At 36.4% G+C, this 27,671-nt stretch overlaps 1 protein-coding gene across 2 annotated transcripts in view; it reads right to left on the bottom strand.

Annotated features, from left to right (window-relative positions):
* Window positions 1–27,671, bottom strand: part of FCHO2 (FCH and mu domain containing endocytic adaptor 2) — an 87,008-nt gene that overhangs the window by 48,954 nt on the left and 10,383 nt on the right. For both annotated transcript variants that reach the window (XM_072359921.1, XM_072359920.1), the window contains exons 2-8: window positions 26,401–26,492; window positions 21,447–21,521; window positions 19,893–20,034; window positions 19,639–19,791; window positions 15,977–16,081; window positions 11,370–11,468; window positions 9,968–10,064 (exon numbers count right to left, since the gene is read on the bottom strand). In XM_072359921.1, the coding sequence (XP_072216022.1) occupies window positions 9,968–10,064; window positions 11,370–11,468; window positions 15,977–16,081; window positions 19,639–19,791; window positions 19,893–20,034; window positions 21,447–21,521; window positions 26,401–26,492 (763 nt within the window). The remainder of the gene's footprint in view (window positions 1–9,967; window positions 10,065–11,369; window positions 11,469–15,976; window positions 16,082–19,638; window positions 19,792–19,892; window positions 20,035–21,446; window positions 21,522–26,400; window positions 26,493–27,671) is intronic.

Raw genomic sequence — 27,671 nt, forward strand, 5'->3', positions numbered from 1 at the left:
GAAGTAAAACTAAATCAAACACAGCCTAATTGTAATAATGTGTTACACAAAGATGAACAGTCTTTGAGGTAAACTCCTATACACAGGCAAAAGTAACACCTCCTATTTATTTCTGTGGAAACTAAAGCAGATGCAAAGAGCACACTAACGTATCTATTTGATAGAGCAAATTCTCAGCTATAAAATGTTCATTTTCAACACGGTCACCACCATTGGCTGTGCATTTTCACCAGTGATGAACAAGAACCCGCATGCTGTGCCTGTAAAAAATCTGCAGCAGCAGAGATGAGCTGTTACTGTCACCACTGACTGAGCTGATCGAGATGCTCTTCATTTTGTGGTGTGACAGCTGTGCATGGCCATTTAGAATGTGGCTTGCCTTTCACACCACCGTTACCACTGCTGAAACACACTGCCCACCACATCACTGTGCTCACATTCACTGTTTGGTTTCTTCATCTCCAGAAACATTCAGCAAGCATCAATGGATGTCAATGGGTGCCATTTTTTCCACATACAGATATTCAGTGACACAGCTTTGCTTCATCCACACATCCATGCCAGATGCCATTTTGTCAGAGTGCCCCTCTGCTGCCATTTGTCACACAGCAACAGGGAATGGCATATTGGTGGGAAGTTGCAACCTCTACTGCCGTACCACCGACACCCATCTCTGACGTGATGAGTCAACACCTTAAAGTAGGAGGCATTACTTTCAGAGCAGCCCTGGTATTTATCATACTGGGAAGACTCACGCAAATATTAGTTCATGGATTTGCTCAGCTATACCTTGCAAATGAGGAGAAATTACTTAAAATAGAAAAAAAGGCCTGAAAGCAGGTCAGACTGAGAGAAAATATTGAAATAATGGAGGTATAGCCATATCCTTAAACCTAATCCTATAATATCCTTAAACCTAATCCTATAAATAATTTATATATGGTTTTCGCTACAATCACCAAATGTTTTACTAGTTGTTTTTTTTTTTTTTTTTTTTTTTTTTTTTTTTTTTTTAATGTCCTCAGGCTTATGTATCAGCTTAGCTTTCTAGAGTTCTTAACACCTGACTGAACCCTACTTTTTTATATTTTGGAAAAACAAACAAACAAAAAACAAACAAAAAAGAAAAACAAAAAAACCCACCCCATAACTACAGTAGAATTTTAGTATCTATTTCTAAAATGATAGCCCAGTGACAGCACAGATAAATATGCTCATAATAAGTAGCAGAATGGGTATCACTTCCAAAAAATGTCTCTTTTAACGAAGAGATTAACAAAAAAGGAGAGCAAACTCTGCCTACATTCACTGAGCAAGCAATCTATTCTTACCCTGATTCTGCTGCAAGGCTTTCAGCCCTGCACCCCGTTCATAGGATCAAAGGAAAGAGCATTCATCTCAGGCTCTTCAGGTACTGTGAACACAACTCCACAAACACTTTAAGTATGCTACTCTCAAGGGGCAAGATCTCCCTGTGGCTTGTACAGAAACAATAAACAAGAAAAGAATCATTAACCTTCATAGTTTTAAAACAATTGCTATTGATTAGGCTGTTTGCCAGCAGCAAAAAGAGAGTAGATTTTTTTCCCCCTACATTAAGATGACAGACATCTTCAGTTATAAAGAAAATCATTCTTACTGCTCAGACAACACAAGAATTTTCAACCGAGAGACATTAAGAACACATCCAAAGCAGTTCAAAGTTTGAGGTCCAACTATCCTGCAATGCCTGAACACAAAACAATAAACACAGGAAATCTCAGCAGTTTTATGAAACTCATTAAATTAGCAGCGAAACTACCCTCAGCCAGAAGACCAATCATCAGAATGCATTGCTCTCAAGTCCCTTTCTTATCAGCACTCACACTCCCTTTCTCACCTTCTTCTATCTCATGCTTCACTCTGCATCTGCACACGTTTCTTTAGTTTCTTCTTGGTTTGGAAAACAACTGGATGTGAGATGCGCACAGCCAACAGACCAACAAATATACACTTAGCTTTGCTGATGCCCAGAGGGTAACCAACATTGTCACGCAATTAAATGACAGGACTGTGTTCCTTCTTTACCTGTACGTTCAATTTTATCAAATCTTTGCAACCTGTACATTTCTATCAAATTGGGAAATGTGGCAACATCTTGTGAAAATGAAATGCAGGACTGTGTGTGTACATCTACAACGTGAAATACCAGCAACACGCAGCTCTGTGCCTTCAGGTGGCAGGCAGAACGTGCAAGTATGAAGAGATGAAAGAAACAGATACATACAAATGCTGTTTTTCTTACACAAGAATGAACTCAGGTTCTGCAACACCAGACATTAAGTACTTTAAATTGTATCTTCCATATTTAAAGAATCACTTATTTCTAACTGTTGCACACTGCATAAACCACAAAGCTAAGGGCTTCTTGCTGAAGTCCAGAACTCAACGCTATGAAACCACAGAAGGTTTAACACTAGACCTGTCTGCAGTTTTGCTTGGGTTTTTTCTTTTCTTTCTTTTTTTTTTTTTTTTTTTTTTTTTTTTTCCTCTTTCTTGGTAAACCTTAAAACCTGGAAAACAAAAACAAACAAACAAAAAACAAAATCAAAACAAACAACAAACAAACACAAAAAAAGAGGGTATACTTCCAATTTTGCTTGCTATGAAAATTACATGCTTGAAACGGCTACTTAGTTGACATTTGTGTCCAGAGAACCTCTTATACTTAGAAATGTCTCGAACAAGCAAACAAACAAAATCCCTCAAATTCCTCAGCATTAATTCCATATAATGTTATACTATTTATATGACCAGTATTACTGTATTAGCACAAGTCTCACAACGCTATTTCTATTCTCAGATGTTGAAACGCCCTTCAATAGTACTATTTATTTACTTTTTATTTATTTATTTATTTTTAAAATTATTGTAGCAGTAGCTATTCTGCACATTACTTCGTTTTCTGAGAACTCTTATGTGCTCTTATTAGTACATTTTTCTTACTTTGGTTACTGCAAGGATTATTGCTTAGTTCCCACAGTCCCCAAAATAATATCTGCCTCTGTCAGCAGCTGTTTTTGTTTGTAGTAGGAAAACTGAAGTAAACTTGACACTTCTTCATCATACAGTATCCAAGCTTTTCCAACTTTTATAGCACTTTCAGAAGTACTTTTCATTTTAATTATTTTGCCCCCCCTGCTGCTGAACATATTTATATTTCACTTCAGTACTTTAGGTAGATCTGCGGAAGAACTCACAGAGCTATAAAGAAGTCCAAAGAACTCTAACAACCAAATGATCCCAGATGCAGTAGCAAAAGCATTTTTAAACATCATTTTTAGGTAACCTCTTACTGTCATCAACAGGTTCTTTTTGACACATATGCTCCTTTATGCTCTTCTACTTCTCTTTCCATTGACTGCAGCTGACCTTTGTTTGTTTTACAGATGTTTTTTGGGAATTATCATATCCAGTTCCTCACTTCCCTGAGAGTTTCAGAAGAAGTGGATATTCACCCAACAGGATCAACTTCTCTTTCTTAAATAGAATAGGCACAATTTTTCAGACAGCTGGAAATGATCACCCAGCTTTTGAATGCAGACGCACAAGTTACAACAGCATTGCATACCTGCTGAAGATGCTACAACAATAACTTTTCTGGTTTTGATACTAATTGTGCTTGATTCTACTTAAAACACAATCACCCTAGACCAAAAACCTTAACTAACTTCCTCAGAATACCACATTTGTAGCCCAGCCTGTCATACGATGTTAGACTTCCAGTTGGTTGACAAATTCAGTGCAATGCTGCCTATCTTCCACAGACACCGAGAGAATTTCACAACAAAACCTCTTGTTGTGACTCTCTTGACTCTCCAGACAGACTATTTAAACTACATCATTAATTCTCTTTCAATTAAAACAAGTTTTCAAGTTAGGTATATGTGATTATTACAAACCTATGCTGGTAGATGAGATTTCCTAAATCCACAGCAGCTGTGGTAGACTTTTTGTCAAAGAAAGGACCTAGTTTTAGCAGGCAAATAAAGACACCCCTAAGACAGGAGCAAAGACACACTGAGCTTGCACCTCACCTTGAAAACAATGCTCAATAGCTTAAAAATATCTATATTTGTGAGAAAAAAAAAAAAAAAAGCACAACAACAACAAAACCCACAACAAAAAAAAACAGTCACTTCACTCTTTTTAGAGAAATCCTAAGAGATATTCACACTGTAGTTCTTCCACTAGCTTCTGAAATAAGCGAAGGACCACCTCTGTTACAAAGAATATTTTCCTGAATGTCCTGGACACTGTCATTGCTGAAAACTAAAGTCATTCTTCTGTTAGCCTTCTGTGCAGAATTATGTGTGGATGCAGCCTTTGAAAAACCAAGATACTTCTGGCTACTTATACACCTATTCAAAACTGTTGTCAGCATTAAGTTATTAACAATATTTACAGAAAAATATAAGGAAAATAAATGGTAAGAGCATAAAAGAAATACTTGCTTTGTTGTAACTCCTGGTGAAAAAGAAGCTCAAAGATGTCATGCAGAGCTGTTCAAAAATTAGTTTTGTCATGTTCCGTTTCATTTCCATGTACTTTGCTCTTGTTTAGCTTCTGAGAAAAGTGTTTTTATAAAACCTATAAGCTATTATGTTATCAAGCAAACCTACGGGAAACACTAATGCCACACCCAGCAGTGTTTCAAGTCCTTCCCTCAAAGCAGAGTTTGTAATAGAAGGACGCAAAAAGCTCGCAGCTTTAATCAAAGAAAGCTTCAATATTCCGCAGCTCTTCTTCCGTTTCTCCATCTCTGGGAACTAAATTGTTTCTGAATTTTTGTAGAAGTAAAACAATTGTTCCTAATATCAGTTTGTCTGCTCTACTTTTTGTATCTTGTCCGTTTGTTCGCTAGATGCATTATGTAGCTTAACACAAAATACTAACTTAATGTTAATATGAAGTTAGTACAACTGTCCATTCATATGCTATGCTCGTTACTTTGCACCAGCTTTGCAGCTGTAGTGCAACTCACTTCAATGCTCTTGCATTCACTGTGGAAGAAATAAGTAGTGCTTCACAGACATCTAGGTTTAAAATGTCGAAGTAAGCAATTGCTGAAGGCTTAATAGCATGTCATAAAACTCCCACTTCGGCTTTGCACTAATCCCCACCACAGCCAATAGACAGCAACACAAAACATCAAATGATCTATGACCCAGTAGAGTTAACTGAATCAGCTGAATTAAAGCCTAGGTAAAATTTGTTTAAATGTTTACTAAATTGAAGCTTTGATGCTTTACAATTCTGGTAACAGGCAATGCTGGCAGCAATAATGAGCTTGTAAGGAATCCAGATTAAACTGCTTAGATTACAATCCAAGCAGTAAACATAATGGTTTGTCAATAGTTTTGTAGTCTCTGAAATTCCCACACTGCTTTCAGCAGGAACAGCATACCTAAACAAATAATTATTTTTTAAGACTTTAAGATACGAACTTGGCTAAGAATCAGAGCTCCCAGATCAGGCAAGCATCACCAGCACAATGACAAACATACATTTTTCTGATATTCTCCACCTTCAGTGGTATTGATAATTTTGCCACAATAGCTATTAAAAGTCACTCCAGACAAACTGAGAGCCTTCCCTGAGGGAAAAATTTCAAGATGATTTTTTAAAACGTATATATCCTGAATTAACGTCTACATTTGCTATTTAAACTTCCTGATGACTGGAGTAACCAGGAACCTTCAAGACCATTTTCTCCCCCCCATCCCCGCACTGGTAAATAAAGCAAAATAGGTTTCACTAGTTCCAAAAAGACACAGACCAAACATTAATATACTAGGATTACTATTCTTAGTAATTACTGCCCAAATTTCTGGCACTGCTGAAGAAAGAAAAAGAAGCAAAAACAATACATCCGACCTTTCTGAATCTTTTTATCTACTGAAGCATCATTTAATTAAAAGATCTTACACTGTTATTCCCAGTATCTAAAAGGACAAGTGGGACAAGGAAAACATGCAAAAGCCAGTGATGGCTGATCCACAGCAATTGTGGACAGGAAATACTCTCAATTGCTTCTACAGAAAGAGTGGACGGATTGCAGGCACCAATTTTACAGTGTTTCAGCAAATGCAGACATCAAACCCTTCTACAGTTGTAGTTTATTGGATGAATAGGAAGTGAAAGGAGAAGTATTTTACAGATGAGTAGTATTTTTATAGACTTCTTTGTTTTTTTTTCACAGAATAAATTCTAGATGTTTATGTTGGAAGAGTTAGAATACAGTGTGTAAGTGGCTGATTCCTCTTTGTCAGATTTTCACTCTCTGCTCACATGGCTAAGGACACAGAGTTGGAAAGCAAATCACATTCAAACTAATTCTGACTGTGTAAGATGGCTCAAACCAGCAGAAGACCAATTAATATTTCTTTACTTTAGTGAAGAGATGATCCAGCACCTCTCTCACACTGAAAAATAGCACAGCATACATAGTAATTGCCATCTGCGGATAATTGTTTTATTGGATAGTTATGCAGCCAGCAAGGATTCTGGCTTTCCATTGTTCTCTGTATTACAATACAATTCTTGTTTTCCTCATTATTCAGTTTTAAGAAAATTGCAAAAATAAGAATAACTTAATAAACTACCAGCAACCGCTAACAATAAGATCAGAACAAATTAATGAAAGAAAGCTAAGTTTAGCTTTTGTTTGGACAATGCAGTACAGCTGTCTTCTCTTTTGGCTTTCAAAGCGAGTTTCTGGGTAAAATATGTAGTGGGCGAAAACTAATCCAAGCACAAACATATACATTCAGTTTTGTACAAATGAGAAGAGAGCGATATTAAAATGGAAAAACATTCATGACTAGCTACAGCTATAAAGGCTGCATATTCACACACAGTATGTATGATCCTGACAATTTCAGACAAGAAAAATCTTGGAAGAACGAGCTCATACTTCCTAGAAGCTCCTGATTCTGGAACAAACCAATTTTTTTTATAGAAGATTAGCACATTAAGCAAATAAAATCAATTATATATCACAAATCTGGCATAATACAAATATATAATTTGTGGAGTAAGTACATTCCACAAATATGGAATTTACATAAACTCCAGTATCGGTTTAACATCTAGTTGGGAGGAAGAAAACCAGACATTTTCTGACATGTCATAAACAAATTTTCCAAAAACATGATCCAGCAGCTTATGTCAGATGGAAAATAGATTTATCTGAAGTGGCGAGCAACGCCTCTGATAAACACTGCAAGACAAAAGTATCCCCCAACTGAGTTCAACTTCAAGTCTCTTATTAGGCCAAATAGTAGAAACAAACAAATTTCAGAAAATGGTTCAGAGAATATATCAAATTGTGAGCACAAGTCTGACTGCTAATGGAAGGTCCCGACACCTCCTTTTCTCTTCATCAAAGATTTAAGGGATTTTTTTTTTTATAATTTAAATTTTAAAATGTGCAACTCAACATTTTAACACTGAATAAGAGTAGAAAACAAAAAATAAACAGAACTTCAGATATTGTGCTCTTTTTAAAATAAATTTGAAGTAGATTAAGAAAGAATTAGGTGATAAAACTCACTGAACAAGTTACTTAGATAGCAGTTAAAAAAAAAAAAATAAGTCCATAAATAAGTTTAAGAAACTCACAAAGTATTACTGTTTGAGAGACATTATGTTTGGACAAGAAAACCAGTGTATTAAATATTAAACTCCACCAGTCTCTGCATATTAAGACTTCAGCTAACAGAAATTAGCCACCAGAGGGAGCCCATTTAATCCTGTATAAGGGACATCATTGCAAGGTGAAAAATTACATACATGCAGATGAGAATTTAAGAAAGTAATTGCCAGGAAAAAAAAAAAAAAAAAAAAAGATGGTAAATTGTTTATAATTTACACAATAAAACAGCCTGCCTACAGTACTTCCTTTTAGATTCATACTTATACTTGTATCTCTAGAAATATGAAAGCGATCTCTGCTATAAGGTTATCATTACAATTACAATATAATGAAATAAACTAAAATATTTTGTTCTGCATAGCATTTTATTGTAATATTCAGTACCTCAGAATGTGTCCCACCAACTAATTCAGTACATTGGCTTCAAACTAATACGGGATAGAGAATGCCTACATACTACTGAAGATTATTAAATTATTCCTTTCATTAGTACTCAGGACAGAATCTTAAAAGCAACTGTTCTAAGACTTTTTTCCTACATCTGTGCTGTACTCTGAGTCTTTATCATTTTTATACAGCGAATACTTCGATTTCTCTGAAAAGCCATCTCCTTTTCCAGGGCAATTACTAAGTTCACATCACAGAAACACACCATTTGCACCATGGGTTAAAATACCTTTCTACCATTAAATCATTAACTTGTGGAAAAGCATGTTTTGAACCAAGAAAAAGCCTTCCCTCCCACACTAGATGTTTCTGTTTCATTCTCTGAGTTATATGACTACAGTTAAGAGCAACAGTGGCTTGCGTATCCTACTTTTATCATCTCATAGCTTCTTGCGTACTTGTATTCTTTAGATAATATTTTCCCCCTGCACCTAAGTTGCTATAAATAAAATGATTTCACTCTGTAAAAATAATTCAACATGCATACAAATGTTTCCACACTAAAAACATGCTCCCTCCTTAAAACACTGATTGAAAAAATGGAATTTGCCATAGTAAAAGCTTTTATTTGACTCAAGAGAATCCAAACGACATTTGATGAAATTTTTAAAGCAGCAAATAAGCCACACAGTGTTTGCAACTTCTCCCACTATATTAAAAACTAAAGCTCTACTTTGCCTATGATTATTATGCTGTCCTACAGAAAAACACACTAACAGCAAGTATGGTCTGAAATGCACAGCGCTGTGGAATACATTAGCACAGGTCTTTATAACCCAGGGAGTCACAATCCTGAATGCAAGACAGAGATCACTAACCATGACATCACCACAGCTAGTCAAACAGGCTTCAATACTGAACATTCACTTTTATCTTAACCTCAGTCCAACTTAACATGAACTCCTGAAGTGCATACTTTTTCTTTCTTATTCTGTATCTAAAATTTACAAGACACACAGGAAACATTTGATGATTGTTCCACACACATTCTTACTTCTGTCCACTGGGGTATCAGCATCACAGAGTGAACATCAAACGATGTTATATCTGGTCACCATATCTAACAATTCAGCAAAAATGCTCAAGATATGTACTGTTGTGCACATCTCTGCTCTGAAAAAAACTGAAGATACTAGACAGGGCTCCCAGCACAACAAAACTGAGTTCCTGTGCTCAAACAACTAGTGACCATATACTCATGTCTGAATACTAACCAGAACTCCGTGTTTTTTCTGTAATGTTAGATGCACACTCTGGAGAGACTGTCCCTTTCTGCCAGCTGAGAAAAGCCTTATACAACACATCCAACAAGTAACAGTTTCAGGAAGTACTGATCAGTCTGATACTAGGTAAAGAAACAAATCACCAAACTATAGTCTATTAAAAAGCATGATTTTATGAGTTAACCAAGGAAACCAGACCAACTGTTACAAAGTTTTATAACTAGCTTCACACACATCTGTTCTGAATATATCATTAAATTTGGATTACATTTTGGAAATAAAATTTATGCAGAAGCATACAGCACAAAGAGGCTTGTACCAAGGAATGGCATAGCTTAAAAGCTTCCTCAAAGATCTACACTGAGAGACTCAGAGTTACGAATTGCCATGCTTTACAAACATAAGCCCTACAATTGCATAATAATGTGTTATCCAACTTCTCTGAAACATTTAACATCAAAGAGAAATCAATTCTGAGAACTCAAAATATAAGAGTCTTACAGAGATAACACTTTACAAATAGGGTTTGACTTTTTGTTAGGGGTGGAAACCTACATTTCTCAAGTCAACATTTCAGCCTCTGTTATATTTAATCTCTTACCTGGTCTTTCCTTGCCAGTTCCTTTTGACTCAGCAAATTTCTGTATTAAACTCTCAACTGTAGTATTTGTCATGTTATTTATAAATTCTTCATGCACCTTAAAAAAAAAAGCAAAAACAACAGAACACCACAGACAACGGGAGTTTAAATTACATTACTTTAAATATTATAATTTTTTACTTTAAGTAGTGTTTAGTTTTAACACTAGAGTTAATGTCATAATATTTCCCAATAAAATACAATAAAGAACTTCCAGAAATTTACAGGCATTATATCAAGGAAATCCCTTTATTGTTTTAAGAGTTGCAAATTTGTGTACAATACAGACTCCAATGGGGAATGAAAGAATATAGCTAGATGGCAGGTATGGGACTTTCTCCTACCTCTTCTATCTAAGCTACTTTTCTACGTACCATTTTCTGAATTTGTCAACAATGTGTTTCATACAATGTCAGGAAGACAAGATGTCCCTTAAGCCAGCACCAGTTGAGGGTGTGAACAGTTACTGCTGTATTATCACTCGTCCCACCTGCTTCAGTAAAACACTACTGTTTTAATGTTTTTGGTTTGTCAAAGGAACAGCCACATGCTGTTAATGAGTTTTTCAAGCAAGGCAGTACATATTTGCCCTAGAAATAAATAGCATGACCCTTCTGACTATCTTCACGAGCAGAAAGCCTGAATACTGAAAAAAAATAGTGACTCAAATGAAGGGGACCCAAAAAAACCTGCACTGAAATCCATAAAAGTGTAGATTTCATTAATTAGGATTATTAGTTAAACAAAGTTTCAAGTTCTAAGTAAAGAAAAGGTGAAATGATCACTGATTCAGTATCTAGTGAACAAGACTTAGAAATACACTAAACATTCTTCAAATTGCCAAAATCCACTCTGCTCTGTTAGCATAAAACTCAATGATAGAGTATTCAGCCTAGGAAGTTTTTACAGAGTACTTTAAAATTTGTGATCTCAAACTTATAAATGAAACAAAAAGCTGTAAAATTTTTGGTTCGTGCTGAAATTAGATACAAAATAGATTCCCAGTACAATAAACAGAATCAGAGGTGATGCACTCAGTGAGAAATTTCAGAAATGCTTGAATAAGAAAATACACATATCTCAAAAGACCTCAATGGCTATTTGACAGACATTCAAATTCCTTTCAAACAGCTGAAAAACAAGCTCAGTACACATCCAGTGTTTTACATATTTGGCTAAAAGAACTGAAACTGCTTGAAAGAATTTTAAATCCCCTGCTTCATTATTATTTATCTTCTTTTGGTTTAAAAAGTTACTGCTGCTTCAAAGATGCAATCCACACCGAGTAAGGAATGTTCTACTTAGTAGTTAAGAAAAAATACATAGTTTAATCCAAATAAACAAATAATAACAAAAAAATTACCTCTCCTATTTGCAAATGAATATCCTTTATGGTATTCGACAATGATTCTATAATTTCTTTCATATGAAGTAGATGTGTTTCTTCAATGTCTTGAAACTTCTGTAAACCAATACAAGTCATTATTGATAACAAAGTCTTTCTTGAAATGTTAAGCCTTAAACTGCAGTAATTAAACATTCTAAACAAAAAAACAAACAAAAAAAACACCTACTTTTTCAGATCCTTATTACAATTATTATGATGTTTAACAAAGGAAGGTGCAAAATCCACAAAATAGTAAACCAGCGTGTTTCTTATTATACCCTTTCGGAACCATTACCAAGCTTTTCCACTGTCTTTTTAAACTTCCAACTATCTTGGCCTTTTGAAAAATCTGACCTATAGGACTGAAGGTTGTTTTTAAAAAAATTATTTTCTCTGTTAGTTGAATTACCAAAAAGTTTCATCTGCTTTTTCATCTGATCCCAGAGTTTGTTTTTTTTCCTTCAGTGAAATCTAACTCCTTTGCTTCAACTTCGCTTCATTCATTTGATCTTTAAATTGACTGTATGTAAACTTTGCAGTTTGTCCAGAACTTTTTCTACTGTTCCATCATATCAGAAATGCTTGTATCAGAATTAGCATTGCCAGCAGGAGCAGGGAAGTGCTCATCCCTCTGCACTCAGCACTGGTGACATGACACCTCGAGTTCTGTGTTCAGTTTTGTGCCCCTCACTACAAGAACATGTTCAGGCCCTGGAGTGTGACTTGAGAAGGGCAACAAAGCTGGTGAGGGGTCTGGAGCATAAGTTTTATGAAGAACAGCTGAGGGAACTGGGATTGTTTAGTCTGGAAAAGAGGAGGTTCACAGGAGATCTTATTCCTGTCTACAACTACTGAAGAGAGGTTGTGGGGACATGGGGGTTGGAATGTTCTCCTGTGTAACTAGCAATAGCACTAGAGAAAATGGCCGTAAGTTGCACCAGGGGATAGTCAGGTTGAATGTCGACCATCGAAGAGTGGTTAGGTACTGGAATCATAGAAACATTAAGAGCTGGAAGGGATCTTTAATGGTCATCTAGTCCAGCTCCCCTGCAATGAACAGGGACATGCACAGCTAAACCAGGCTGCCCACAGCCCTGTCCAGTCTTGCCTTTAAAGTCTCCAGGGCCAGGGCATCAACCACATCTCTAGGCAACCCATTCCAATGCCTCACCGGCCTCACATTAATAGGCACTTTCTTTCTGTGCAACCTAATTCTACCTTATTTGAGCTTGAGGCCACCTCCCCTTGTTTTTTTCACAACAGATCCTGCTGATATATCTGTCCCCTTTTTTTCCTGTTGCTCCCCATTAGATACTGAAAGGCCACTATCAGGTCACCTCAGAGCTTTCTCTTGTCCAGGCTGAAGAGCCTCAGCTCTTTCAGCCTATCCTCACAGGAGATGTGTTCCATCCCTTGGATCATTGTTGTGGCACTGCTCTGGATGTGCTTCAACAGGTCCATGTACCTCCTGTATTGAGGTGATAGTCACCATCCCTGGAGGTGTTCAAGAAACGTTCTGATGTTGTACTGAGGGACATGGTTTAGTAGAAAATATTGGTGATAGGTGGAGAGTTGGACTGGATGACCTTAGAGGTCTTTTCCAAGCTTGGTGATTCTATGCTTCTGTGATGTATAACAGCCCACTCCTAGCTAAAGCTCAAGAAGAAAAATGTTCTAATCTTCCTTAACAGTGAATCGTAATCACCTTTTAATCTTTCTTCACACCTTATCTCTACTGATTTCCTTCCTATTTCCATAATTGTCTTTTCAAGCACACCCGAACTTTGAGCACCTTTAATTCCTCTCTACGATTTTACAGGGTTATCCGAAGATTATCTCTTTCCATTTCCTTGTACTCCGATTCACAAATGTAAGCACAATTCTACACAGATAAATTATACATCTCTATCTTCTAAACCCTCAGTTTTTCTTTTGCCACACTTATATGCCTCTCTATCCATCAATGAGGCAGATTAAAGCAGCACTTTTTTTTCCAGCAGCCTTCCTTCTGGATTACAGAATATATGAACATTCCCTGTAGCCATTTTTATGATGCCACTACTTTCACTGATTGCCTAACTAGACAAACTACATTGTTTTGCTTTCCAATCTATCCATGGCCCATGTCTACAATACCTATTCTCAGTCAAGATCGGGGCATCAGCATTTTAATATAATGTGATTATCCAGCCTGCTTCTATACCAAATACTGACCTAAACTCAAATATGTCAGTCATATGTCTCAAATTATGTCAGTGCTGCTTCACTCATGTTTTTTTAGATATCAACATGACATTCAGCAAAACTGACTACCATTCTCCTTCAAGCATTTCTCAATTATGCATATAAAAACAACTGACCTTTCAGAGATCTCTTCATATTATATCAGTGGATAGCACTATCTCCTTCCTGCTCCCCATTTCTCACAGTTCTCTTCTTTCTTATTTACTATTTAATACTCAATTAATTGAAGTCTTTGAAGGAGAAGGCATCTTACCCTTGTAGATTACTTAACACAAATGTTCTAATCCAGGACTAAGCAAACACCATGACTATATAGTTCATATCACAGGTAGAATCATTAACAAACAGTCATTAACCAAGCTGTTTATTTGCAGTTTTGAAATATCAGTCTAATTTGAAAGGATATAGTGAAACATATCTGTAATGCTAAGACTCAAGTAAAAGTCACTTCTGCTACAATAAAAATGAAAAAAATCTTTGGCAGTGTCTGTAATTGTGCAATTCAGCATACACAGTTTTCCTAAGTTGCAAACATCATTTTTCTTTAAGTTTTACAATACGAAAAATTAATACTTATTCTTGAACTTTATTTACACACAGACTGCTCAACACTGAAGTCATTTAAACAGTCAACTGTATTCAATTCTAGCTAATAAAGAAGCTGTTAAAGAATATTTTTTGTCAAAGAAGATTCAGCACTTTCAGCTATTTTGGTTGCTTCCAAGAGACTATGCAAAGTATTTAAATATTTAAAAATACGTTGTTTAAAAAAAAAAGCTTCTAACAAGGTAGCAGGTGAGATGTCATTTTTTCTTAGCAATTGCAAAGCAGTTGTATAGTAAAACTACAGTTTTACTCAGAAAAAAGATCTTTCAATGTGAAGAATATCTGTAAAATCCAATTTCTAGGCAATAAACCAAACTATATTCTTATCCCCCTGTAATCGCAATACAATCTTCCACATTTATTCAGCAAAAAAATACAACCTGCAAGTCAACTTTTCAAAATCATGCAGCATAAGTCATTTCACTTCAACACTTTTAACAGAAAAGATAATAAATGACACAAGGGAAAAATATATAAAATTTACACAAGGAATTTAGTGGAGTCCTAAGTAGGGGAACAGGACATCTAAGTGAGGACTCTACTGCCTGATTACTGAGAACAAAGCTACCACAATTCAAGATGCTGGTGCTTCCAAAATAATTTTATCTAAACTCCCCAGTACAATTCAAGTGAATGGATTTTGGACTGGAACAGCAGATAATGACTCATTTCTCATTTACTTCTCTCTAGATGGGGAGTTGTATTGAACAATTCTGGTATATTCGGTATCCTTTCTTTAATAGCAGCGTTGAATCTGAAACTCAGATATCAGAAAGACCAAGTTCTAGCTAAGTTTTCAAAGCAGCAAAGTGGTTTATAATTTAGAAGAGTAATTTTGATGCCAGAATACACAAATCTTCTTCATGTAAAATCTACATTTCTAAGAAGTTAACAAAAATACTAACACTTTCTACTTCTGCAAGTATGACTTAACTTCCCTCATAATTTCATCCGTGCCTAAAAATTAAACTTTGAAACTAAGGAGAACAACAAAGAATTTCAGACCAAAAGTAAAATTATATCCTGCTTTTTGAATCAAAAAAACAAAAACAAGCCCAACCCAAATAAATATAACTAAGAGCAGAAATGGTAAGTTATGTTTTCTGAAATCTGGGACAGTGAAAAAAAGTCTGCTATGAAGTGATTTGGAAAAGAAATTTTAACAAGCAAGAGCAAACAGAGAACTTGACATCCTCTGCAATATAGTGAAACTCCTTAAAATTCTAGATATTTCTTTGATGCTTGAATTCTGTAAACGTTTTTGACCACCTCAGCTAAGTCCCCAGGGGAAAACACCTTATCAAGCAGTTACTAAAATGTTTTGTCAGAATGATAATAAGAACAACAAGATGGGTCCTAATATTCTAATTCCTATGAATGAATTCTGCCCTACCCATAATTCAAAGAATTTTCTGTGTGATCACAATGTATCTAAAACAATTTCAGAAGTTCATTTTTTTTCCCTCACTAAATATTTCTTCATTCACTCTTTCAGATTCTCTCTGGAGTGCTTATATCCCAGCACGTCATTCAAGGACACTTCCATCAAAATACACATTGTCACTGTTTGTCTTTCAAACCTATTACTTTTGACAGCAAAGCTTACACCAATTTCTAGAGATCATTCTATTTTGAAACAATTCCTCAAAAGCTTTTATTTCAGACATCTTCACAGAGATAAAACAGAACACATGAACCTATTTCAAAAGCACCCCATTTAATATAACACTTACTTGTGCAGTTTCTGTCATTTTCTGTTCAAAATCAGATTTAACTGCAGCATATTTCTCCACATACAGTTTATAGGTATCTGTAGCTTTCTTTGTTTTAACTGTTGCCTATAAATCAGTAAAAAAAAAAAGTCAAATGTCACACACACAATTTAATAGTGATGTTACAAAGCTTGGATTAAGTAAAAGTCTAAGATGACCTAAGAAAACATTGATATGCACTCAAACATTAAAGTCTCATAATAAATTTTTACCACAAAATAACTCAGATTCAAGCTATTAATAGATTTCTGGCTTAAAACTTCTTGTAAGCCATGTATGGAAAAGCAACAGAACAACTACCTAACTTAAATCTTTTCTCCCTGTCATCTAAGACTAACTTTTAATATACTTATTTTTAAATCAGTATTTCAAAGCACGTATTACTGAAATTACTTATATTTACAACTGTTTTTTTATTAACTATTTATAAATCAGAAAGAAAGTCAGGATAAAATTCAGAGTAAATGTTTACTACTGCAACTCTGAAAGAATCAAATGGTTTTAGTTTTGTTTATTTAAAAGGTATGGTTCTCTGTTAGAAGAAGGAAAATAAGGAATGTGGAAAAAATAACGAAAACAGATTAAGAGGAGATATTTCAACAATAAATTTATGTAGAATATACTGATGGGATAGATTCATGCAGCTCAGATTTGTTTACAGTAGTACTTCTTTCTTGAGTTCATAAGGTACTGATTTTTTCCATCATTTGTTGGTAATAAACCAAATTTTTTATGTACTTTATTTTCTTTAAAAGACAAAACAAAAATAGGAGAATCCCACTATTACATACACAGGAAAACAACAAAGTGAATCTTTATGACAAAAGAAGATTCTTTCAAAGTTTATGGTTCAATATGGGATTAAGTTTTTTTTGAACCTTTGAAACTGCTATTTCCAAGGTAGAAGCCAAAGATTATTCTCATCACCTTTTTTGCTAGCTTCTTCTTTCAGAATGCCTTTTTTTGCCCTGAAATTTCCCCGATTTTAACAATTCATAAATCAGTTAATCATAATCATAATCAGTTTCAGTTAATGACACCAGTAAGTACTACATGTTTACTATTCTAGTTCTGAAATCTTCTTTCAAATGAATTTTATTGCTTCCAGAATAAAAACAGCTTGCAGTGAGTTGCAGAGCTGAGAACTAGCTATAATTTCCTAATGAATCAATACCAAGACGCCCTTCAGAAGGAAATTCTTCCATTCTGCAACTTCCAACAAAAAATAACTGAAAATCTTATGTATAGGATTAGCATTTGCTCACCTGGGGAAACTTTAAAGTTTCCTCTATAAAGTACTGTGTAACTGAACTCTGTATGCATGAGGCAAGCAAAACATTCTCTGCCTCCGGTGATCATGTTTGTCTATGAAAAGAATCATGAATGTTGTATGCTTAAGAGCACCTACTGAAAACAGTTATTCAACAAGGCAGAGAAAACAATGAAACATGTGAGCATTTAATGATTAGCTACTAATCTTTTCTGAAAACAGGATGTGTCTATTCTCAGGTACAGCAGTTGCTAGAATTCTATTTAGAAGACTAACAGTAACTGAATGAATAAGGATCAGTCAAGAATTTTTTGTCAAGTCACTATAAACAGAGAAGTTAACGTGCCAGAGAACAACAGGAAGTTATTACACAAGCTACCACTACCAGTTGCAGCAAAAACTGCAAGCTCTGATACTTCCTTAAGATTCTTCAGTAAAGTATCGCTCTGAGTGTTAAGCTTTATGATAAGCTCTTTGCATACTGGCACAGATTCCCTGCTTTGCGATAAAGTGACTATTGTATCATTTTTGATAAAAACATCTTTCATGTTCTGGTAGCCATAATAAAACTATTCTCTGCCAAAAGAAAAACAAACGAAAGCAATCCTTATCATGTTATTGAAACTACAAGAGTAAACTGGAATAACGATGTGACAGAACCGATCTGATAGTCACAGTTGCAGGTTCCCAGCAGAAACCATTTTTGAAGCATTATCTGAGTATCAACCATGCCCTTATTGTTTGGGGAAAAAAAAAGTTCTCATGGAAGATACATAAAGGAGTAGAACATTGCCTTTATCCTATAATATTTCCCCTTTCTTTCTTCTGCAGCTAAACAGACACTAGTTTTTGTTGTTGTTGTTTCTGACTGGACAAAGGATTGCAGTGTTACATCTCGAGAGCAAGCCTTCCATCAAGTCAACTTCTCCTACTGAAAAATTTCAATTTATTTGCAAGAGCATGCATTTTCAATGGACTAGTAAGAGAACATCAGTGGTCTCACACAATGCTTATTCATATCTAGAGTCCAATACGGATTGTCATGCAAAACACAAACCAGGAGAAAGAATAGGTTTGTATTAGAGATGAAGACAACCAGAATATGGTCAACGGGACAATTTTCAACATCAGTGAGCCAACATTATCTGCTCCATCAAGACAGCAGAAAAAAGGTGCTAAGATCACTCAACTAAGAACAGGTGAAGGTATCAAGATTAAAAAACGAGAGAAGACACAGAGACAGGGGATACATGACTACTTTCTTCTACTACTACCTTGTCTTCTTAAAACAGCAAAAAGTTTCAGTGGTCCCTGCAGGTGCTCCCTACCCTCTGCTTGACACTGGCAAGGCTGTATGTGAAATGCTGCATTCAGTGGTGGGCTTTTCAGTGCAAGACACACTGGAGCTAAGGGATCCTTCCAACCTCAGTCATTCTGTTTTTCTATGATAGGATGAAAGAGACATGGCTCCTCAGGCTACAGAAGAGAAAGCCCAGGGGCATCTCATCAGTGTATATGAAGGCAGGGTGCAAAGCAGACAGAGCAAGGCTTGTTTCAGTGGTGCCCAGCCACAGGGCAAGAAGCAACAGGCACAAACTGCAACACAGAAAGTACTTCTACACTGTGCGAGTAACAGACTACCAGCACAGGCTGCTCAGAGAGGTTGTGGAACCCCCTCCTTGGAGATCTTCAAAAGCCATCCGGACATGGTCCTGGGCTACTGGGTCCAGGTGTCCCTGCTTGAACAGGAGGGTTGAATCAGATGACTTCGGAGGTCTTTTTGAATCTTAACCACTCAGTGATTCTGCACATGGATCAGACTCTCCCATGACACAAGGACAGTGCTAAATACAGCATCAGGATATTCATCCCTAGGGGGTTTGGACCAAGTAACTTAAATTAATTCTGAATGCAATGTTAGCATGTTTTTCTATTCAATGGAACAGACTTCAAATACTCCTATAATTAGCTACTTTGTCTCAGTTGAAAGAACAACACAAAAGTTCCTACTCCTCAATTCAAAAACAAGTACAGTCATTGAGTGCTGGCATATTTATCTAAGAAAATGCGTCCAAGAATGTAATAGAGGATGAAATAACTATACACAATTTCTGTAAAGGCTACTAAGAAAAATTATGCAGGTAATCACAGAATAAAGAACGAGAACTGCAGAGAAGTTAGAACAGATAAGGAAGTATAAACAAAACATAAAAAGGCATTCAGAGTATTTATATTATAGAATAACCATAGCTTACCTATTTTTAACCCTTTCAGAGTGTATTACTTGCTAATATAACATGTATGTATTAGACTGACAACACAATTAGTTTTAAGTAAGATGTCACAGAACTACCTTATCAATTTCTCTTGGTGTTGCTCCTTCCTTTTTCAAACGTTCTTGTTCAAGACATTTTGCATTGTAGTTTTCCTTGGACTTCTGTAATGCCTGAGTGATACTTTGAATGTTTTGCACTGCTTCCAATGTTCCTGAAACTTCTTCTTTAGTCTGCCAAATATTACACAGTCGTCAAAAACAAATAATTTGAATTTCAATGTGAATAAGTCTTTGGATATGCATAAGAAAGAAAAAAAAAAAAAATCAATAACCTTTTTATATGCTTTAATTTGTTCATCTCCATACTTGTGAACTTCTTTTATTAGCTCTTGTAATCTCCGCACAAGATCCAAGTGGCAGCTTGCTAGTTTTTCTGTTGACATTTTGAAAACATCCCAAACTGGTGCAAACGTCCTGGGTTGAGGAAAAAAATATTAATGTTCATTGGGATTTCTTCCTTTAAATCAGCTAGTCTTTTCTTACTAGTGCTAAAGTACAATGAATATCTTTACAGAAATTAAGTGTTCCAAAACTGAAACAAACAAATAAAAACACCAACAACTGCTATGAATTATGTCATTTGTAAATCTTTCAACTGGACAGTAGGTCACTCAGAAAGTAACACTTCCTATTTATTTCCATGGAAACTACAGCAGATACAAGGAGCAAAATAACATCTTTTGAGAGGGCAAATTACAGAACACTCTTTTTCGAAACAGTCACCACAGTTAATTACTCATTTTTACCAGTAATGAACAAAAGTCTGAATGCCATGCTTGCAAAAATCTGCACTAGTAGAAGTGACCCACTCTCGCTACTGCTAAAACACACCAGTTGGCACCCCACTGTGCTCACATCTGCTATTTGGTCTCTACAAATGTCCAGTAAGTGTTGATGAACATCAGTGGGTTATCCCTGCACCACCATCTGTCACACAGCAAGAAAATGTAATGGAATATAGGTGGGAAGGTTCAACCTCTACTGCTGTACCACCAACATTCACCCCAGTGTCATAGACCAGCAGCATAAAATAGGAGGCATTACTTTTGGAGCACCTTTCATACTGTTTAATAACTGCAGTACTTTCTGGCTTTTACACATTACAGGCAATAAAGGTAAAATGTAAAAGTTGATTCACTTCTCAGTCATCTACACACCAGAAAGATAAGTGATATTTGTAAAGACAATGCACGAACATCTCAAAAACTTAACATGTGTAAATATTTTTAAGTGCATACTGCAACAACACAAAGAAACTTAACACTATTTGACTAGCTATATTTCTGCTTGTTGTAAATTATTGTAGCTGCAAAACGCAGTAAAAAATGTACCGGTAAAGATCATCTGCCACTGATCAAGAGAGATACGGTTGTATGTTAAAGGAAAATGGAGGGCATTTTTCTTTTATAAAAGAAAAATTCTTTTATAAAACATAACCCAAATATAAAATTTTATGTCCTCAAAATTATTAGGTTGGAAGCACATAATACTAAGTCAAGTTCTTTACTATGTCTAAAAAGAGCTTAATAATGAAACCCTGAACACAGAGGAGCAAGCAGTCTATGACTGTTGTTTTGTTTTGCTTTTTATTTTTTTTCCTCAGTGAATAAAGAACAGTTTTGTTCTCATCATGGCTACACAACGTCTTGCATATTAGTTGAAAGATTAGCAATGACTTTTAAAGGTGACAAAGTTATGCTGCCTTCAGCACCATCAATAAAATATTCAGAATCAAACTGGCTTCTTACCATGTACACGGTTAATTACTTTCATATACACTTACATATATAGTCTTACATTATAGTCTTTCATATACACTTACTCACCCTAGTTGTGTGTAATTGCTTGCTGATTTGGCAAGTTTTGTCATTGATCTTGAATATGCTTCCTCTATTGTAGCCCTGTCAAAGAAAATGATCAAAAGCATAACTTAAATTCTGAAGGCATCTGAAGACAGACTAACATGGATTCCAAAGATGCAAAGCACAGGACTTTCTCCTTCAGCTGAAAACTACTCCATTTTAACAATCCCTCAAGAACTATATGCAAAAACACTTAAGTATGTAAATAAACAAAAATAAATCTCAGAACATTGTGACAGAATGTTGAAGTGAACTGAAACAAGTAAAACTGAAGGATCTGAGACTTGCAAAATATAATATTTTCCTTCTTATATCGTCCGTGTTTCCTTCTGTCTTTAACATTCTTTAGTAACAGCAAGAACAAAGTCACATAACGACCTAACACTAGAGGTTTATAGAACAAAAAGATCAAATACATTTGCAATAAAGCATTAAATAAACTGAATGCTTACTGAACAATCATATTTGATCATCATAACATGGGGTCTTGTCTTTACAGCACTAGGTGTGGTTTTTTTTATTTTATTTTATTTTTAGGTTCTTTGCAGAGTGGCATTTGAGTTTGAACAGTAATTCAATATGCAGCAAAATGTACTGTGTTCCACTTATTATGCTTACTTTTTGAAGAAGGATCTCTCAATATATCCTGATTACCTCAGGACAACTTCTTCCCCACAAAAAGTTTCACTATAGTTTTCTTGCACTGGCAACCATATTTTCACTTGTCTTTTGGAGATTCAAAATCCAGGAGTCACCACTAATTTCCTCCTTTACTGGTGCACTTGCCATGCAGTGTAGCAACACAACATATAACAGCAGTGACGCCTTTCAAGTATTCCTCCCATCAGCTTTCCTCACCATCCTATTAACTGAAGTTAACATACACACTGTCTAAATTTTCCACCCGAAATTCATATTCAATAATAATGAACATATGAAACAAAGTAGTAACAGTCACCTGAAACTTTGAAGGACACATTTAGATCTACTGAACCTTAAAATGACAAGCTGAGCGGTTAGACAACAACCCTGAAACTCAAGTACAGTTTAAGTCTCACTTAGAAACAACTACATATTTATCCACCATGTGAAACAAAACTTTTCCTCCTGTGAGTAGACGTAAGTATTCTTGAGGATCTGAAGAAGCTGGTAAATTTCACTCACTGTAACAAGCAGTGACACAGGCATGAATGAAGCAGATGCTTTTTAATTGCCACAATGAGCAATGTGTTGTGATAAATTATCAACAAAAGCTCAGTGCTTTTTTTTTCCTTTTTTTTTTTTTTCTTTAGAACAATTTATAGAATACTTCAACGAACAACCTTTACAAGCTGGGAGTTATGAAACTTGCTACGTGTTATCTACACAGAACAAACACTAACAACCAAAAGATGCTGCTGACTAATTGGGCACATTTATCTTCAGTTGTTGTATCCACTGACTTTCTAGAGCTCTCTGATGTACTAGTAACATTCTATGAATGCCTGTTTAAATTACTTTTCACTTGCTTAAAGATCTGTCTTTGCCTAGGATACGCAAAACATTTGAACTGCAATGGGAATAGGTGCATTGTCAATTTCTTCCAATTAAAGAGTTTCTTTTTACACTTACAGACAGCTGGTGCAGAAAAATGATTGAAAGACTTCTGAAGAAAAACCAACACAATACCTATTCAGTTCTTAGTTGAGCATATTTACATGTAAACATCTTAGGTGCTAAAGACACACAAACACAACTGATAACTGACCTACCAAATCTTCCCTGTATGTAAAGTCTGTATTTTTACATAAGAGAAAACTGTGTGCCAACATGATCACTCCTTTAAAAGCAAAATGTCTATGCACTTTATCAAGAATAGAACAAAGCTATTTATCTTTCAGCAGAAAGATAGATAACCTGGACCATCCAAGATTTAGCAGCAGCAAGCAGATTGCCCACCACAGTTCACTGTCAGACATACTTCTGAACCTCCTCAAAAGCAGTAGCTACTAATTACATAAGTCTTTTCCATTTGGATTTTCAGAATATTGGTCAGAAGCCAGTAAAGAATTGTCTAAAGATCCAACTGACCCTCAGATCTTTAACAACTTTACCATTAATAAATACTCAAAAGGAAAAATGAAACCATGAAACAACAGTGTTGAAAATTGAATTAGTAAAAATAAACTAAACACAGCCTAGAAAAATTATCTAACCCTAGCAAGCCTAGAGTTGCATTTGTAATGACAAATGTAGGGCACACATGGATGAGGCCCAAGGGCCACACAGGTAGTAGCTCCCAGTGTGTCTCACCAGATCCAGGACCCAGCCAAGGTAGAAATATTTTGTTTATAGGAATGTACAGGGTTTTAACAGCAGATACAGTACATACACAGTCTTTTAAATGAGTACATTTCAAACATATTTACAGTAGTTCATTACTTAAGTTTTATAAGTACCATCAGTAATACAGTCTGTGAATTACCCAGGAATTTTCAGTTTTCGTACTCCTGTCTCTCCACACTTGAATAGAACTGGCTAATATGTTCAAAGGGACAGAGTACAAACATCTAAGTTCAGTTTTCGCAGGGAAGAGCCCAGAAAATCAGGTACAAGCAAGGCATAAAAACATTACATGTAGGAGGCACCTAATGATTCTTGCTCATCTGTCTTCACATTTTTAGAAGAAAAAGGGGCAAAGTAACATTCTATATTCTGCAGAGGAAGGGATGGAATAGATAATTCTGTGCAAAATCTCTTCATTACTTTGCAACAATCAAAAGACACGGAATATAAGCAAGGTGGGAAGTTCTGTAAGAAAAAATCATCTTTAGTAAATTCATAGGAAAAACATTTAATGTATGTAGAGTGAAGATGTCAGAAATTTCAGTTTCATGAGCCCTAAACATTTAATACTAAGCATCAGCAAATAACGGAAGAGCAGCTGACATCATCTACCTGGACTTGTACAAAGCATTTGACAGAGTCTCGCATGACTTCCTGGTAGCTAAATTGAACAGATTCAAATAGACCACTTGCTGGATGAGGAATTGGTTGGATGGTCAAACTCAGAGAGCTGTGGTCAATGGTTCAAAGTCCAAGTGAAGACTGGTAATGAGTGGTGTTCCTCGGGGACCGGTACTGGCACCAGTACTATTTAACATTTTTTAGGTGGCACTGAATGCACCCTCAGCAAGTTTGCAGATGACACCAAACTGAGTGGTGCAGCTGACACGCTAGAGAGAAGGGATGACATCCAGAGGGACCTGGACAGGCTTGAGAGGTGGGCTCATGCCCACCTCAGTAAGTACAACAACATCAAGTGCAAGGTCCTGCACCCAGGTTGGGGCACTCCCAAGCACAAATCCAATTTGGGTGGAGAATGGCTGGAGAGCAGACCCAAGGAGAAGTATTTGGGGGTGCTGGTTGATGAAAGATTTAACATAAGCCAGCTATGTGCTTCTGCTGCCCAGAAGGCCAATTGTATCCTGGGTTGCATCAAGAGAAGCATGACCAGCAGGTGGAGGGAGATGATTCTGCCCCTCTACTCTGCTCTTGTGAGATCCCACCTGGAGTACTGCATCCAGTTCTAGGACCCCCAACTCAAGAAGGACATGGAGCTGTTGGAGTGTGACCAGAGGAGGGCCACAGAGGGCGGGAGCACCTCCCCTGAGAGGAGGGACTGAGAGCGTCAGGGTTCTTCAGCCTGGAGAAGATAAAGCTCTGGGGGACCTCCTATTAGCCTTCCAGTACCTGAAAGGGGCCTACAGGAAAGCTAGAGAGGGACTTTTCATAAGGGCATGTCATGATAGGACAAGGGGAAATGGCTTTAAAATGGAAAAGGGTAGGTATAGACCAGATATCAAAAAGAAATACTTTACTGTGAGTTTGGAGAGACACTGGAACAGGCTGCCCAGTGAGGCTGTGGATGCCCCCTGCCTGGAAGCACTCAAGGCCAGGCTGGATGGGGCTTTGAGCAGCCTGGTCTACAGGGAGGTGTCCCAGTCAATAGCAAGGGGGTTGGAACTAGCTGACCTTAAAGATCTGTTCCAACCCAGACCATTCTATGAGGATTCTATGATTAACAGAGTTTGACATCTCTCTAAAGCGAGACTGCACCACAACCCTGGCTTTATAACATATTTTCTGGACGAAGAAATTCTCAAAACACAAAATCCCTTGGTTTGTTTACAGCTTCGGACAGGAACTTGTTCATCACAAAGGGCCCCTGAAGTTCACTTGTTTCTACTTAGCAGAGGATTTCTGTCATTTTCTCCACTACAAGTCACTGTGAAACTATGCAAATATCAGTGTCTCTAAGTACCTGCCAGATGCATAGTGGTGACATTTTGCTGCAGTCACTTCAGGCAGAAATTGGAACTTTGATGACAAATTCCAGAAAACAAAGGCTGTATTTTGGACACTTCTTACTGCAAGAAACCTTTACTAAAAGAGGTTCTCTTACAAAATTTTTCCATGTGTCATCTGTTGTCAGTAACTGAATAAGACAACACTCAGAACCAGACAGATTAATTTCATCCAGAATGGAAATTTTTGTATCCTAAGTAGCAGTAGCTACCCTTCTTTATAAAACAGGACTGAAAACAGCACTAGGTCATCTGTTTAGGAAGTTGTCACACAGGCAGATTTCACTTCTGTCCCTTCTGTCCCATAATCAAGAATATGTCTTATTTTCTGCATATATTTTCTTATCCCAACATATCACATCACCACATCAGGAAAAAAAAAAAAAAATAAAAAATTAATTTTAATATTCTTACTACCTTAACCCTGAAAAGACAATTTTTTAGGATCATGCTGGCAGTAGCTAGATTTCCATTCTAACATCCACAGTCAAAAACAACATGTAAAGACAAGCTGAATCGAAAGCCACAAACCACACAGTAAAGATCCAGAATCTGCAAGGATGAATACCTACCTTTCTCTAATAAAGTCTGCTAATTCTTTTGTTGACAAATGTCCGTGCTTCATGTTATGATAGAGAACGTCAAAGCCATTGTTCCTTTCCCCCTGAAGATTTAATAAAAGGAAAGCACAACCATGAATCACAAAATGCTAAAGCAAGCACTGAGTGTAAGTATAGAACCTATGCATTTTAACAATGAGGTATGTTTTATAAAAAAATGATTTCTAACAGTTCAGCCTCTTACCAGTGGTTGTTAGTTCTTTTCAATCCCTTACATGTAAACTGAACTAAATTAACCTCAGCAGCCACTACCACCTTTCTAATGACAACTCTTTTATCCCGTATTTCTAGGCTACATTCAAAGCCATTTACCAATTTCTAGAGGCGTTGTATTCTTTTGACTCCCATCTTATCAAACACATACTTCATGCTGTGCATGCTCTTCATTCTCTCATATACTTATTATTTCCCAAGAACTAGAATTCAGACATTGGGATCACAGGACATTCCACCTATTTAATTCTTCATCCATTACAGGTTTTTGTTTGTTTTGTAAAAATGAGTAAAAATAACAAATATCTTCAACTTTAGGGGTATCTCCTCTTCATCTTAAGTTTAGTTTAGAAAGTTAAATTATTTTCCACTCAATAAGACATATCTCACTGTTAAAACTGAGACACTGCCCTAAACACTAACTAATAAACTGAGCCAGCTTATCGCCTTTGGCATTACAGTGAACTTCCCCTGAGCAGGAGAAAGCAACAATAGGAACTAAAAGGAAGGCGAGGCAAGGCACAGTAAAATAGCACAGCAACTATAAGACTTTTCCTGTCAACTATCCATTCCCCTCCTCCCTCCCAGATGCCTCAGATCTGTATCACTGCTGCTAAAAACACAGTAGTATGCCCTTGGGAATGCTGCCTGCATGTTTAGAGTAGAAAGGAAAGAGGGACTGAAGTAAAATCCTGGATTTTTCTCAACAGCAGCTCTACATTTCCAGTAAGAGGAGACCATGATGTGGTCATAAATCTCTCCAATCTTTTCTGTACTTTTTGTTCAGAAACAAAATTTGTTCATACAGCCTTAAGGCACGCTTGATCAGGGAAGTTATGCAGCTGAAATATAAAGCTGGCAAATAAAAATAAAGGTCGATGATGCAGGTTATGATGAAGATGTGATCAGCAGCACTGTCCAGCAGAAGAGGTGGGAGTGAGGAGGCAGCAGTGGGGAGCAGGAAGCCTGAGCAAGCGGCAGCAGCCACAGGCAGACGGAGGAGCCTTGCA

Source organism: Excalfactoria chinensis, chromosome Z, assembly GCF_039878825.1.
Source record: "Excalfactoria chinensis isolate bCotChi1 chromosome Z, bCotChi1.hap2, whole genome shotgun sequence".
NCBI classification, from domain to species: domain Eukaryota; kingdom Metazoa; phylum Chordata; class Aves; order Galliformes; family Phasianidae; genus Excalfactoria; species Excalfactoria chinensis.